A 17,230-nucleotide genomic window follows, 5' to 3' on the forward strand; every position below is an offset into this window, starting at 1 on the left:
GAACAAACTGCTGGACTTCAAATCCATTAAGGTTTGTAGGCAGACTTGCTTACTTGACTCAAATCACTAGCTATGCACCTAACTCCAATATTGCCACCCACTGAGAGTTGTATATCACTATGATTTATTGCCGAAAGCTCCAAACAAAAACTTCTAACCACGCTCCTGACTCTCCCTTAATTCTGGCATCCCCCAGAAACATGAATCCAACAACATAATTCTCTAGCTTTGCCCTTAGTGCAGTCTGATGTAGAACAAAGACAAAAAGACATGTAGAGAATATCTGATGTTGGTCATAATGAGCCAAAAGGAGACTTTTATTCAAGACCAGTGAGTCTATGTTTCACTTGCTATTACTGCATTTCTTAAGCATTAACAGCAGAGATATATTTGTTAACATTCTATTGTTATTTATCAAATAATTATTGAGGATCTACTTTTTGCCAGGCACCAGGTTATGTTTGGGAGGATCAAGGCCAAAAAAAAAATGCCTGAGTTCCTGGAAAAACTTACTGTTCAGCAGTCAAGACACACATGTATCAATTAGAGAAAGAATGTGGGAAATGAGAAGGCAATCTTACAATACTTGTTTTTAGATTCTACAGACCATTAAGGCAAAGGAATCCACAAAGTGAATGGAAGGATGCGTTTGAAGTTCATAATGAAAGTCATGGCTAGATAGTTGAGCAACAGACTGAAATCAATCAAGAATGTAATAGGGCCAAGGACAGAATTACACGTGTCTACATTAAAGACTGTGTTAAAAAGGAGATGTTGGCAATCGGAACAAAGAAAGAGGAAACTATAATGTATATAAAGGAGCTGTAGCCACCATTGCCTAAAATGAAGAGAGAGCCAATGGTGACTGAAAAGAAGCCATTGAATTTAGAAACATGCAAGTTGTTGGAGTCCTCATAATAGTTTCAGTTGAGATACAGATGGGCACCAGATGATGGGGGTTAAAATTCTATGAATTTGCATTGCATAAAAGGTTACATGTGACTCCTTTAGGATCACCAGGCTTGATCATTGACTCCAGTTTAAATGTGATCTTAGACCAATAAATGAACTTTTTATGTTTAAACATAAAAGAACAATACTTATTTTATGGAATTATAAAAAGAGAATATGGATGTGAAATGTTCAAAACTGAATGTATAATTGTTGGTTTTCTTGACCCTATTAAAACAAATGTCAGTTAAAAATTTCCCAGTTCAAAATCTTAAAACATATAATGAAAAATAGTCCCTGTTTATTTTTTAAACAGTGGTGCTTTTGATATATAACTATATAACTATATACTTTTGATAATTATATATATAGTATATATATAACTATATACTATATATATAATCTGAATTTAGCTAATGTATACATTATAATCCCCCCAAAATAATGCTATTTAAAAATTAAAACAATATATTAGTGATCCTAAATCTGAAAGTGTAAAATTCTAAATAATGTTTCAAAATAGTGAATTTTCCATTACTTCTAGTTTGGGGTAAATTAGTTAATCATCTTCATACTTAGTTAATAACTAAAGATAATATCAATCAACAATTTTGAGACACAAACCAAGTTTATAAAAAATCCCCCCAAAAGGAAGAAGTTGCCCTTGCTAAAAATTAGTAGTATTTCAATGTTGTTGCTGAGGGGTGGTCAAATTTCTACTAGGAGTTCCCAAATCTACAGGATTCTTAATGCATATAATTAGGACAAGAGATCAGCCAGTGGGTGGCAAAATGTTAATTATTTTAGGATTTCAAAAGTTTCCAGGTTCTTGACACTCAAGCTGACTCCTACAAATGAAGTAATTACATTTTTTTAGCAGCGTTTCTGTGTGTTTATTTGATCCCATGGCTATCAGACACCTGACTACCTGGGTCTCCACCTCTGTTCCATTTCTAATTTCACTTCTACTTGGCTTCCTGTGACAATGTCCTGATGGCTTCATGGACACGGCAATGTCACTACCATTTCATAGCTGTGTGGTTCAAGTAGATATCACTAATATCTAATATGTATTTCTATCACCAAAATTCCATATTATTTTAGAATTATCTACTTAAACATATATACTAATAAAATATAAACTCCAAGAAGATAGAGGTTTATATTCTATGTTGCATAATGCTGTATTCTTACAACCTCAGAACTGTGTTTGGCATATAGTAGGAACTGTAATATTTATTAAATGAATGAAGGTATATATCATTAATTTCAAACAGAATGCTCACTCCTAAGCATGCTTAAGTGTTCAAGAAATGTTTATAAATGAAAAACAAACAAACAAACAAACAAAACCACCTGGAGTCTTTTAGTTAAAGTGTAGCTAAATCATCCTAAACTAGGAGTCTTAACAGGAATATTGGAAATCAGCAAATTTCAAGTTGCATGATAATTTTGTTAATGAAAATCAGGAGAGACAAAAACTTCTATTTTCTTATAGAATGACCAATCACTCTAATGTCATCTGAAGGTGAAGAGAAGAGGTGGTCATCTGGGATACAGAGGTAATGACCACCTATTTTCCACTCAAGAATGCTCTTGTCTGGGTATTAATTAAATATGCTCTGATCATCTGTTTCATTCTGTTCCTTATTTTTGTTGTATATCAAAAAATATAGCCATTGTACAATAAAGAAAGTACTCTGAAAAACTGAATAAGTTCTTATTGAAATAACTCCTCAAAATAATTGCATAGATTTTTATTGCAGAATAAAATGACTATTTTAAAATTTAGTTTTATAAACTTGGCTTCAAATAAAGAATATTATCTTTATGCTGTAATTTAAAATTATATACTGACAAACCTTAATATTGGGAGATTTTGTACTTACATGCATTCCATGAATAAAATAAAAAAGATTCACACTGCTCTAACAATGGGAAAATTAAATTAAATTATGAAAACATTATATTATAAAATAGATAAAGGAACATCACTTTATTGCTCTCAAGTTCCTAAAGCATGCATGTTCAACAGCACAGGACTCAGGAGATATCCTTGAGTGAATTATTTTGATTAATAGATTTAAATACCTTGCGTTCTACTAACCCATTTCTTATAAGTAAATATTTCTAGCAAACATCTGAGAATAGTTCATAATTTTCATTTTCTCAGTATGTTTCCATAGTAGGCAGCAATCTTATTGACACTGATAAATTGTTCTGAACATATTTTTTATAGAAAATTACAAAGTAAATTTCAACAACATGCTCTGAAGTCAGAGATTCAGGGTTCAAAGTCTGTCTTCCTTTACTCAGATTTTGACATATTATTAGTCACCCTACATGCAATATTTTTCTCTCTAAAATGGGGAAATGACAGTTCTCACATAGGAATAATGTCAAGATTAAATGATAAAAATGTAGGTAACGTGCTCAGCATAATGCAAGAACTGAGAAAGGAAGTGATCATTTATTATTAGTATCAGTAGTGGTAGCAGTAGTAATATTGGCAAAGATCCAGTCTAAATTGTCATAATTCTTGAACTAGCAGAGAAATAATAAGAAAAGGAAATTTCACAATATTTTGACAAATGTTGAGACAAATGCAAAAAAACATTCTGAGTTTCAGTGCTTGCTATCACTCTAAAATTATATTAAAGTATAGAAAATTGAATTAAATTCTTGTCTGATAAATGCAATTGCATGACATGTGTTGTTTTGAATGTCTGCACTGTTGCAAACTGTCCTGTATCCATGCTTTTAGCTATTTAATGGATAAATTCAAATATGCATAATCTATTGATTTGGTAATATAGTGAATATTAAACTAATCTGCCAAAGTTCAGCTGAGAGACCTAGGACTTTCTATTATCTATCAATTAACAAATCCCAGCTCTGTTTCCTGGGGGCACTGAAACAGGTACAAAACGTTCCCACAATGCAGCTCTGCTCCTGCAGTTCTGCCCACCAGGTGCACCATCCTCACAATGGTCTATCTGTCCCAACTACTGGTTTAGACATCTTTGCATCATGAAATCTTCTACAGCCTGGACATTACCATGATTTCTTCCTCTGAGCATTTACAGCAGTTACTACTATAATTTGGTAGCCATGAGTCATATGTGGATAATTAAGTTTAGACTTAAATGAAATGAAAACTTCAGTTCTCCAATCATATTAGCCACATGTTAATTTTCTCAATAATCACATGTGGCTGGGGGCTACCATACTAGCTAGTGCAGATGGAGAACATTTTCATATCTGCAGAAAGTTGTAGTGAATAGTACAGATAAGAATTTATCTTCTGCAAGCCTATTTCCATTCAGGCTATACTAAGTATGTGAGATGATACAGTCATGAAATGAAGAACGAAAAGGTCAAATAAATTAAATAAACCTTTAGTTAAATTTGCATGTACATATTAAGCATGTGCTGAATTTCTGAGGTCATTTAATAAATTAATGCAAACTATAATGTTCCAGGGTGGACTATAAGTATATAGCTTCTCAAAATTGTGTTATAACATCCCCTAACTCATCCCACAAAAAGAACAACAGAAACGTCTCCAGGGAATTAAAAACTTAAGAAAGAATAAGCACCAGCAATCTTCAAAAAGAAATGTGGGTACACCTGAGCAGAGAGGTGTAACATAACTAGGTTGCAATTTCTCAACTTCCCCATGTAATCTGCCCCATAATATTCCCCCAAACAAGATTTCATGTTTCACCTTCAATAGTAATTTCTCCCTCACATTGCCAAAGAATGGTATACTTCTCTGTTCACCGGAAACTAACCTTGGCCATTGCCACAAAGAAACACCTGGGATTACAAAAGAACAATTTCAACAGTTCAAAATCATTGTCACTTGTAAAGTTTCTTGCAATCAATGCATCTAACCTCTTAAGAGGCATTGCAATAAGATTTTACCTTGTTTTTAATAATGATATTAAAGCATATATAAATAATTATGTCATTTCAATTAATGGTGCACCAGTATTAATGACAAAAATTCAATTCAGAGGAAAATGTAAGCATTTATTGACTTTTGATGGTGGGAAACTTAAAAACTTCAAATCATATTGTACAAAAGTGTTAGAATTTTCTGAGGCACTGGAATAGAAATTCAAAGAGAACAAAAGAAGTTCTAGGAAGAAGAACAATAAAATATGTGAATGATTATCTTGCTTTTATTTCTTTTAGAATTAGTTGTGGCACTTACATTCCACCAAATACATTTAAAAAGAACAACCAAAGAGATTTGTTTTAAAATGCTAACATTTGGAATGTTCTGCAAGTTATGATGGTTTTGCAAACATATTTAGTTATGAAATAACGCCTTAGATGCTAATTTTAAAATGTTAGGTGAGTGTGATTTTTGAAAATTCCTTCTTTATCAATAAACCATTTTTTTTTGTTGGAGTTCTGAAAAGTTGCATCACTAACCTATATTGTGTGTTTACTGTGAGTGAGACATGTGACCTGAACATATCAAAACATTTAATCCTATCAAGACTTTTTAAGGTTGATACTGTCATCTTTGCTTACTCATGAGGAAACTGAGGCACAGATTTGTTAAGTGATTAAACTAAGGTTATCTAACTGTTGGGAAATGAAGCCAGAATTTACCCCTGATCAGGCTGAGGTTCAAACTCATGCTGTTATCTACTTACAGCACAATGTTTACTCCCTAAACATTCTTTTCCTGCATAAATGTTCAAGTGTTAAAAAAATTATTTTCCCAGCTAGGTTTGCAAGACTTGGAAGTGAATACCATACCATAAACTTCTTCATGTTTCACAATAAAATACTTTAGTTTTAAACATAAAACAAACTTATTCAATGTTTGCTGACTATAGATTTAGAAGTTTCAAGAATTTTTATTCTCTATATAATAATTTCAAGCAGTCCTCTTAAAACATCTACAATTTATGAGTAATAGCTATCCCATTTTTGGTAAGGAAACTAAGCTCATATATATGATTGCCAAAAATCAAAATACATGAAACAAATTTATATATAATTTATATATCTAAGACTTGTGATAACGGTTAATTTTATTTCTGTTTACAGAAATAAAATGTTTCTCATTGTTTGTAGTTTTCTATTTAGAGTTTAAAGTGTTCCTACTTAGATTTCAATTTGTTCACATATTACTCTTGTAATAATGGAATAAAGTAATATTTGTTATGAAGACACTATTTGGAACTCACAAATACATCAAAGGGAAAAGAACGGAATGCAAAGGATCAAGACATGGGAACATCCACACAGGGTGTCTGGCACATGAGGCGGGTCAGAAGGTTTGGCTGACCCCTTGAGGGGTTTCTTCTTACCTGGTATCAGGAAGCCACAGGGCCCTGGCAACCCTAAGAGCAGGGCACATGCTCAGACAAGGCAAAAGCAGAACATTTTACTTGTTAGAGACTACGAAAGGAATTTCCAGAAATTGTGCTTCTATCTAAATCCTCTAGAAAACTTAGTCATTTCCGCAATGTATCTGAAAATTCTAGTTCTTTGGTTGGGCATTTGAGTAACAGTTCTTTCTTGTCCAAGAACAGAGATAGAAAAAGTCATCATTTACTGGGCTTATCAGCTAGAACTTAGAAGTCTAGCTGAATTTTTCTTTTTGAATTAAAAGTGATTAAAAAAAAGATGTGCAAATATTTAAAAACCATACCTTGACATGTAAATTTTTTGGAGGGAGTTGTGAGTAACAGTTTATCTGCCATTTCTCCAGGACCAGCACAGCGAGCAATTCCAGGTTCCTTATACTCCGACTTCACCCAGTCGGAGAGCCACTGCATGTTACAATCACAGTAAAGAGGGTTGGCTCCAATTGCTCTGGAAAAACAACACCACAAAAGCACACACACACACACAGTATGGAAGCATTGTTATTTCCTAAGGGAACAGAATTCAAAGTGATGCTCAGTAGAAAATCCCAAATAGCCTTATTGATAATAACACTTTAGAATAAAATGGAGACATTGGGGAGTCCCAATTTTCCTGAACCATGAGCATCTGGGGGATTTAGTGAGTTGTCACTAATGTTAACACTTCCCTGAGCTTCACAAGGTCTCCTCATACTTTCAGAGACAAGGTTGATGTTGTATATAAGTACACTCTAAAGGCATCCTGCATTTACTAATTATTTACTATGAACTCAAATCCCTATGAAAGGTTCCGAGGACTCAATGAATGAATAAAGCATCATTCTTAACTCCAAAGAACTCCTTGTGCTGAGGAGATGAGTAAATAGTCAGGCACAAATAATTTTCATTTGAAAATTATTTATCACTGCTATAGTAGAAGTATTCTCAAGAAGCCTACAAACAGAGACTACTATTTTTGGGGGCGGGGAGCTAATGTTTTGAGACAGTCTAACCTACTTGGGACAGATGGAGTTAAGTAGATGGGAAAGGTTGGAAGGATAATTCAGGTGAGGGTAAGTGTCAACACACAGAGATACTAAATGGCATGAAATAATCAAGATACATAAAGCTAGTCTAACAGAGCTGGATTGGACGATCTGTCATTTCACAAAGTCTTTCATTTTAGGACTTTGGTTCTGACTCACATCAGGAGTTGTAGTGATAGAAAAGTAGTTAAGATAATAGTTGATTTTTTATTACACTATACTGTCTATAGGAGCTGGGTTATGCCATCTGTACCAACTACACCATCTTATTTTAAGTGGTAATTTTTATTAAGTCAATAACATTGGAATTACTTTACAGGTTAAGAAACTGAGTGAAAAGTTAATTGGTTTGTTCACAGATTTGCAAAACTTGGTCACAAGTAGAAGATACATAAAGCAGCATTTAAAAACTGATTAATTCTGATTTACAATTAACTTCTGATTATTGATATTTCTAGGTCTGGAGTTCAAGTATACTTGATCTTATTCTTTTTGTCAGAATCTCTACAACATACTTAAAATCATCTTTTATATCATAGCAATTTTAATGCCCGACTTTAAGCAAGAATTGGAATATAGTAACTGTTTTCTTCAGATGTATGTCAGATGCAAGTCTTTCTAAATTAAAAATGAGCAAAATCATGTTTTTGAACCACTTCATCTCATTTTCACTGACATTCACCAAATCCTTGCTATGACAGGAGATGAAGTGGGAAAAGGGAATGGAGCAGAGGTTTTTTATCATCTCAGCCATAAAAGACAAATGCATGAATGAAATACAAGAGAGGATAGGGCACATGACAGAGAAGGCTCAAACTGCACTTCTTGTGGGAGGGAGAGGCTCACACAAAGACAAGGTTCTGCTCAGCTCAAGCAGCACACTTCCTGTGTAGCTATTTTTAATTCATGACCCTAACTCCAACACCAATGTCCACTTTCCCCTTTTTGATGTGCCCTCTGCCACACAGGGTGGCAATCCTACGCCCCTGAGCTAAGGGATTCATTCATTATATCTCATGCAGATGGAAGCCATGGAGTTTGTGATACTGACTTTGAGGTAGGTCTGAGGGCTCAAAGATTAAAAAATAAATAAAAAAAAATGGAGGTTTTGTCTCCTGGTACCTAATAGTCCAATGGAAGGAATATGAACAGTAGAGAGCAGTCTGACAGATGGATTAAAAACTCACACTGATAACAGCCCCAGAAAAGCAAAAAAAATTATTGACTATTGGATCCTACTCTCCAAACATCCCTCTTTCCTCGTTTTCTAACTTTCTTATCTTATTGAAATTTTGGAGATTTAGAGGGAAGTGCAAAGCTATGGGGGAACATGGCAGGCGAACTTCTAGGGAATTGAGGCCCAACTGACATTCATATTTAGGTGGGAGTAGGTTGACTCTTACCAGGTGATATCAAATTCAACATCACCAAAGGACTTTCTGGAACCTTGCAGTGATCCCTGCACTTCTTAAGTTTGTCAAGTTATTATACCCAGTAAAAACAGAACACTGGAATTCTACACAAGTGAGTTTTGTGAACCCTAGTTATCACATATATTTTAATTGCTTTACTCTGCTTTCAAGAAATATGGACCTAAATATGGGCAGTTATGAATGTTAGCACAAAGAACATTTCAACCAGTATCAACATGGTTATTTACCACTACCTGACTATAAAGTCAGTTTAAACCATGCCGGCTTATTTATTTATTTATTTATCTTTTTTTTTTTTTTTTTGGCATGATGCCATATTAAAAGCTAGGTAAAAAAATGAGTTCAGTTTGGACAAACTAGGGAAGGCTTTTTGGAAGATGTAATGCTTGGGATGTGACTCAGAACTGTAGGGTTGGACCAGGGCAAGTTCAAGGGAAGCTGATACTCTAGAATCAGAAAGCAAAGGGAAGAGAAAAAAGGCTCCTTGTGTTAGAGAGCCATGTCTGTAGAACACACGTTAGGTAGCAAAGAAAACTCAACTAATTTAGGGTAAAAAACAAGGGTAAATTAAAGCTGTCTTGTAGTGGGCATCATATCCAGGTTGAAAATCTCTACATTTTCTTTAAAGATGAAACCAGTCACATTTTACAATGTTTCAATAAAAGTAGCGGTAAGAGGGCTATTCCAAACTCAGGGGTAGTCTGACCCTTCACCCAAATTCATGAACTAGGTACTCACAAGTGTGATAATGCTGAAAGATCATTGAAAGCACCTTCAGGCACAACAGAAATGTCATTTCCATGTAGAGAACTGAAAGCAAGAGAAATTAAGATTAAATTTCCTACATTTCAGAAAGTTCAGACCCATGAATGTATGAGGCTTTGGTTTATAATAAGCATTTTAGCTTGTTGAAAAAACAGATTATCCTGCAACTGGATATCCTTTTGGAAAACGCAAAGGTGGTTTCTACCTTACATCTTTTACACATTATAAATCCCAGATTGAAGACTTAAACATACAAATAAAACTAACAATGTATTAAAACAAAGCACACTCCATTATACAATCATGGGACAGAAAAGGCTTTCAAAAAATGATATAAACCCAAAACCAGAAAGGAAACGAGTAGCAAATTTTTATAATATAAAAATACATCCCTGAGGTAATAGATTCCATTTATAAAACAGAATGGGAAATATTTGCAAAATTATCAGATGCAAGGTTAATTCCTTTATAAAAAGACCTAAAAAGTACAGTCAAAGTAGTAAGTACATAATGACATCTACATTAATACTGAAAAAACAAAGTACCTAGTGGGAAATGGGAACATGATATGATCAGGCTTCATTAGAATAAGAAGCACAAATTCTCAGTAAATAAACAAAATATACTCAAATGCTTTTGTAATTAGAAATGCAAATTGAAACAGGAACGGAAAACAATTTTCAATCTGTCACATAGAGAAAAATAAAAGGATTAATAGTATTCAGTGTTTGCAAGAGTGCTTTGAATAAGGTACTCTACCAAGCAGTTGATGAAAAAATAAATTTGTAAATCAAGATAATCTTGCATGGCAGACAGCTTGACAGTTACTTTTGATATTCTCTCTAACTACTTAACAGTACCTTCCCATCCTAAGTCATTGCTAAAATGCCACAATGCCCGCACCAAGGTGAATGCACAGAATGTTCACCAGAGTATTGTATATGATAATGAAAATTCACAATTAAACCAAATGATAGTGAAGACGATAATGATTACCTAAGTTATGTTTCCTCAACCTATGGAATACTCTGTACTAGTTAAACAGTCCAGTAATCTCTAGGCATTATAGAATAGAAACATTCTAAAGCACATGTTACAAAAAAAAAAATAGCTAATGGCAGAACAAGAAAAGATCCTCTTTATGACTTTTAAAAGTTATATAGCTGTGGGGAGAAATATAATAAGACATAAAAACAAATGTTTATAAAGAAAGACCAGATGGGCACCTCAAGCTGTTTTAACTGTTAATTATGAGGAAGGGGAGTGGGAGTGATGTTTTATTTTATATAAAGTACATTTTTGAGTAAAAAAATGTATTCATGCACTATGAGATTTCTAAATAAAATAAGTTTATTGCTTCAGAAATTAATTGGAGCTATATAAAATGCCCATTTTAATGTTATTTCTTATCAAGCAAATGGCTATGTAGCAACAAGTATTACAAAAGAGAAAGTCATGCTGTTCCCATTGAAGGTATAGAAATTTTTCTTTCCAAACTTATGGTGAATCCTAATGCATCTATCCTGACATAGTCAAGTATCAATAAAACAGTAAAAATCACTAAAAAGACAGCTCAAAACTCAGACCATAGGGTAGAGAGGTATTTGTTGAAGCCGGGATACTTACAGTAATCTAAGAGACTTCAATCCATCGAAGGTTCGTGAAGGAATACATCTCAGACGGTTGTAACTGAGAATTCTGAAAGTATACATAAGCCTATTTACTTTATCCAGGAATCCAATAATGCCCCAATGTCATATTTTAAATAAAGCAGTTAACAAATTAATTCTTTGAGTATCTTATAAATCGAGAATATTTACACATGATATACATTATCTTTGTGTTGTCTCTCTAACATGACCTCAAATACTTCCCTCTGCCTGCCCTTCCCTCAACCATTATCTCCCTAAGATCATTCCAGAGGCCAGTGGTAAGGATCCCCACAACCCTCCCACAAGCATGCTAAATTACTCTTTTTTTTCCCTGAGACCCCAACATTTTCTGTAAAATTTGCTCTTGTTTGAGGCTTGGCCTGTTTCTCCAAATGAAATTGATATTCCTTGAGTACAGAGATTCTTTCCATTCACGAGGATGGCCAGCACTGGGTAAATGTATTTTTGACCCATGACATAATGAATACACAGTACCACACTTTCACACTCACAGGGTGAGAAGCTGGGTCATGTTGCTGAAGCTTTGATTGGAAAGGGTGCTTATTCTGTTGTTACTTAAGTCTCTACAGGAAAAAAAAAATAAAAAAGACACAGAGTCTTATTAACCAAAATAGAAATATTATTGATCTTAGACAAGGCTCTGCCTGTTAATAGTCATACCAGTATTGTTAGCATTTTAATACTATCTGAAAATCATAAAACACTGGAATACTCTCTGGGGTAAATTACAACGTTATTTATATTTATTCGCATCCTGTACTGTTCAAATCAGTAGTGAATATATTTTGTGTCAGCCAATGAAGCATGAGCACAATGGCCAGTCTCATTTGGAGCAGAAGCTTGAGAAGGAGTTTTTCCCACATTCCTCTGCTACTGTTTCCATAGACTTGGGCTGTTCTCTTCTACAGAGAGCTTTCTTGGAGGTGACACACAAGAGACGTACCTTACCGGTGAAGAATAACCTTTGATCTTGAAAGTCCCATCAGATACACATACTACATCCTCACACATGTTCACTGATACAGATATTCAAATTTGATAACTAAAAGGACCCTAACTTCATCACATTCACAATATCATCTGCTCTTATCTAAGTCACTCACTAGTCCTCAATAAATATTTATTTAATGAATTATAAGTAAAAGAGAGATGCTAAATTTTTACCAGTGCTAAATAGCTATTTATAAGTATAGTTGGTACTATGTGTCATAACTTATATGAATTTAATTTTATTCTTGTTACATATTTATCTTTATTTATATATTCACTATATATCTAAACATTATGTGCATGCACTATTTTTTTTTTCTGAAGCAAAATCCAAAACATAAAAAAAGGAAGATTCAGAAAAAAGGAGGATAAACTTTTCCTTTGTTAAAATACATAAATATCAATAAAATTTTGATATTGGATTTGACTTATATAATTTGAAAATGGTAGGAATCTTATAGTATTTTCAGCTGCTTAAATACCACACCTAAATTTAAAAACAAATGTATCTAATTTAGCAAAAGATATTTGTATAATCAGTCACTGGTAAAGCCATTTCTGGGTTCATAAATCTTATTTCTCATTTCTAACTAGTTTAAAATAATTACATGCTGTCCCTCAAATGCTCCGAATCTAGTAAAGTGATCCTTTGGAAATTGAAGCAAGTTTACTTTTTTTTTTTTAAACAGAATAAAACACATGCAACTGGTTCTTGCTTTCAAATAAATAACTAGAAACAGAACAGGGCACATTAGAAGATGGTCTTTGATCTTTAACCATTTGTCATTGATATAGTCTATACTACATTTAGAATGTTTGATTTTGCATATTTTATAAAAAACTGAAAGAGATGTTCTGCATGTTAACTCACCTCAATGTATCTAGATAAAGTCTACACTGGGATATGCAATGTTTTCTGCTCTTATAGATTCCTAGAAGTCACTAATTAGTAATAAACCTTCTTATTCCAGGAACACTAGCAGTCTTCCTCTGAAACTAGTTTTTATACTTGAAAATGAAATAGACTTGAACTAATAAGGTTTTTTTCCATTAACAACTATTATCTTTCTTGTTGATTTTTCTGTGCTCCAAAAAACTCTATCCATTACCAAAAAGGCTACTACTCTAAAATGTGACATTATACAAGACTGTATATATTATAATACATTGTGCATATAACCAGATCAAAATTATTCTATATTTAAATATCTACTTACATTTATAATTATAGTTAGAAACATTGTTTACATTAATGAATGAAAGACATTACTTTTGGAGGACAGCAAACTAAATTTAAAAAACTTTAATATTTTGAAATTTATTCTTAGAATCTCAGTATCTTTGTTTAGTTTTCTTAAATCTTACATAAATATATATGGGTTTTATAAATTAAATTTTAATACTCTTAACCCATAACTTACTTTACAATGCTTTAAATAAGAAACTTAAACCTAATAAACAAAATTTATAATGTATTTTCATTTAAGTTATTATGTACCATCTTTTGCTCAAAGTCAAGACTAAAGACATTGTTTTACTTCTCTTTCTTTCAACTTGTCTTATAAAAAAGCCATTACTAAAAGAAGTATTCAGTTTTATTGTTTCTATAATATTTTGACTATTTATATTTTATTTTGTTCATGCTTCTTTGAATAGAAGGAAAAATTCTTCCAAGACATTCTATCTCCTGATTTATATTCAATGAAGATGTAGCTAGTGACCCAGGACCACAGTGATCAAGGAGGAGGGAAGCAGCTAACTGTAAACAATTTATGTTACCTGAAAGGTTCACTGAATCTTCTACCCATTCCACTTTTATAAAATAGAATAAGTTAAAGATGTAAAAATGATGTTACTTACATAAGTGTTAAATGTTTGTAGTTAGAGAGTTCCTTGGGAACCAGTGTAAATTGATTCCCATCCAGATATCTAAAAACAAAGACATAATATTACCTTCTTATAAAGTAACAGGTGTGAATTATAAAATAAGTGAAGGGTATTTTAACTGAGGTAAGGTATTTTAACTGAGGCAGTCTTTTTCCCTTAATATGTTGTACCCCATTCTGGAATCATTATTGAAGAGAAGTAAGGAGAAAAAAACACATTTGTCCAATCTAACAGAATTCTCTGTGGATCATTTAGGCTAAATCATAAAACCAGGAACAACTTGTGCACCCAATGCTTTGTGGCTAATCTAGCAAAGAAGGTGAGCATCCAATCAAGAGTTGGTAATAAGGTTCATGCAGTGCATTATATTTTAATTGGCCTCCAGTTTACTTTCATTTATGTGGCAACAATGCCATGAAATTCAGCAACTAGTAACAAAACCCAGCTGCTGTGGCCAATATTACACTCTTCACTGCCTATTTATGTATTAATGCACTTAAATGTGTGCAAATAAAATGGGCAGTTTTAAGGAGCTATTTGAGTATTTGGAATTAATCAGGCTTAAATTAGAAATATTTTTAGAATAGTTTTTACCACTATATATTTGCTTATTGATAATAATTTAGATTTCTTAGAATATTGTGAAACTGATTCAGTATACAAATATAGCAAATATATCTGAAAGTACTAGAGAAGTAATCAAATATAAGTACATTTTCTCTTTCTTGTTAAAGTCAGAAGAAGAATCAGAAAATAGGCTTTCCGTTAAATGATAAGACACAAACATAAATGAATACAGAAGTTATAACCATGATATCACAAAAAGAAAAGTACATTTTATCTCCTCCTTTCCTAGAATTAAGATGGTGGAGGATACAGTTGACTTCTTTCAATTTGGGCTGCTTGGCCATGGATGCACCTGCAAATGATTCTGCCACATCAGGAAAGTGGCCTTCCTATCCAGTGTAGTAGCCAATCTCGAGATTCCATTTAAAAGTTGGAATTTTGCTGGATATAGAATTTGAGAAGTTGCCTATGCTACCAATCCATTTTTAATATTTCAAAATGAAAACATTTATATAAAAGGGATGAGTTGTCTAAACATGTAATGGATGTGTGATTCACAGTTGGAACATGTTATGCCTCCTGATACTTGCTCAAATGACTTCATGTTTTTGACTCCTTCCTGTCTTTTAGCTAAGTTTTCCTTGTTTCCACTAGAGGGAGGCATCGTTCCATATACTTCAGCATGCTGCTTTTACTCCAGGAAATGTCACAGCAGAAGGACAAAAGGACTCAGGATGTGAAAGTTTACATGTAAACAATCTAAGGAGAGTTAAATGGAACTGATTAAAAGTGATGGACAACATTTGTTCAGGCTTGTCCACCAATATATACTTATTTTGCCAAGTTATTTAACCATTTAATAAAATAGACATATGAGCGATTTCTAATATATGCAAATATGTTAGTAGAATGAAGGGTCTTGCTGACTTGGCGAGGTTCTAAGGAGAAGCTCTCTGGGAGGTAAACGTTGAATTCTAAGAGGTGAGTTAATATTCTCATCTCAATAACCAGCTTTGTCTAGAGAAAAAATACCACTTTTTAATAATTTGTTCACTTTTTAATAATACTGGTTCATAGTTCCGTAAGGATAAACATAAAACAGAGGCAAAATGGCTCAACTGGATTTATATCAAACAGATTGAAAATTCAACTTATGGCAGAAACATAGATGATATAGACAGGGTGAATCAAGCAGGTTTTCAATGGAGCTTGATATAGAAATTAAAGAATGTCTAAAACCATTTGATGGGATGGGGGCCAAAGGCCATTTAAAATTGTCTAAAGAAAGATTTAGCATCAAAAGTGATCTAAATGTTATGCTCCTCCCTGGACTGTTTCTAAAATTGAGGTTTTGTGTACAGAACACTGTATAGGCAGAGGGAGGTCTGTGGGGCCCATGTGGTCTTTAGAAATAAAAACATACTAAAACAAGGATGAAGTATTTAATTACACATATATAAAGCAGTGCTTACAGCTAATTAACTACTGTGATTGGTAGTAAAAGAACACTCGACAGCAGTTCAAAGATAAAAGGGATGTTGTGAGCACATGTGCTCAAATCGTGCCTGTGTTCTCTAAATGTGCCACTCAAGACCAAAATAGAATCTGTGAACAGGACATGATTCGAAAATAAGTTCCTTCTTTATGTTGTACGTTTCCAAAGCTTATCAGAGCTGCCCATTTAATGCTCACATGTGTCTGCATGAATTTACAGGTACAGTTCTACACTAATTACATGTACATTTAAATCATTACTGATTCACAGTTCCGTAAGGATAAAAATAAAACAGAGGCAAAATGGCTTAGTTGGATTTATATCAAGCATTTGCACACCAAATTTTAGTTTAGAGATAAAAAAATTGGAATGAAAGGAGCAGGCAGGCTTCATTATTCCAGCAGCACAGTCCCTGGTTTATTCTATTCTGCATATGTAGCAAGGATGCAGCCAGGCAAGTATGGGCAGAAAGTCTGAAGTAGGAAGGTCTAGGTATGCGGAAATTAGACATGTAATTTGTATTTATATATTGATTATGGAAATGTCAGGGATAACTGGCCTTGCATCCTTTAGGATCTAACAGTCTTTGATTTAGGAACAAAACATCAAATGCCTCTTTTTATGGGCAAAGGTTATGCCTGTTACTGCTACCTCTCAGATAATTATTTATCTTACATGTGAGATGCTGTCGCAGGGGTTATACAGGTGAAGAAGAATTAACCATATGGAATATCCTAGACATTGTAAATAAATTAACTTTAAGCATTTACCAAAGTGCATTCAATGCGACATTTCTCCTATAAAATGCTCAATGTATAAAGGGATATAGGGTTGGATAAGAGCGGGAGTTACCCAATATTTTACCATTCTCACTTGGAGCTTAATGCTGAACCTCAGCGTAATAAAGGCACTGAGAAATCCTACTGTGGAAAAGGGAAAACACACCCAACCAGCAATTCCCAATTACAGGTTTACAGTTTTGCATGATAATTATTAACCATTTTTAGAATATAATTTGCAAACAGGATTCTAAAGATTCTTGTTTGATCTT

At 33.4% G+C, this 17,230-nt stretch overlaps 1 protein-coding gene across 2 annotated transcripts in view; it reads right to left on the reverse strand.

The window, feature by feature from the left end:
• Nucleotides 1-17,230, reverse strand: part of Slit2 (slit guidance ligand 2) — a 341,856-nt gene that overhangs the window by 44,024 nt on the left and 280,602 nt on the right. For both annotated transcript variants that reach the window (XM_046423795.2, XM_046423794.2), the window contains 5 exons: nt 14,091-14,159; nt 11,732-11,803; nt 11,194-11,265; nt 9,541-9,612; nt 6,629-6,792 (listed from right to left, as the gene is read on the reverse strand). In XM_046423795.2, the coding sequence (XP_046279751.1) occupies nt 6,629-6,792; nt 9,541-9,612; nt 11,194-11,265; nt 11,732-11,803; nt 14,091-14,159 (449 nt within the window). The remainder of the gene's footprint in view (nt 1-6,628; nt 6,793-9,540; nt 9,613-11,193; nt 11,266-11,731; nt 11,804-14,090; nt 14,160-17,230) is intronic.

This window comes from Marmota monax, unplaced genomic scaffold (genome assembly GCF_021218885.2).
Source record: "Marmota monax isolate L192 unplaced genomic scaffold, Marmota_monax_Labrador192_F-V1.1 WCK01_AAM20220418_F8-fsc00009, whole genome shotgun sequence".
Taxonomy (NCBI): domain Eukaryota; kingdom Metazoa; phylum Chordata; class Mammalia; order Rodentia; family Sciuridae; genus Marmota; species Marmota monax.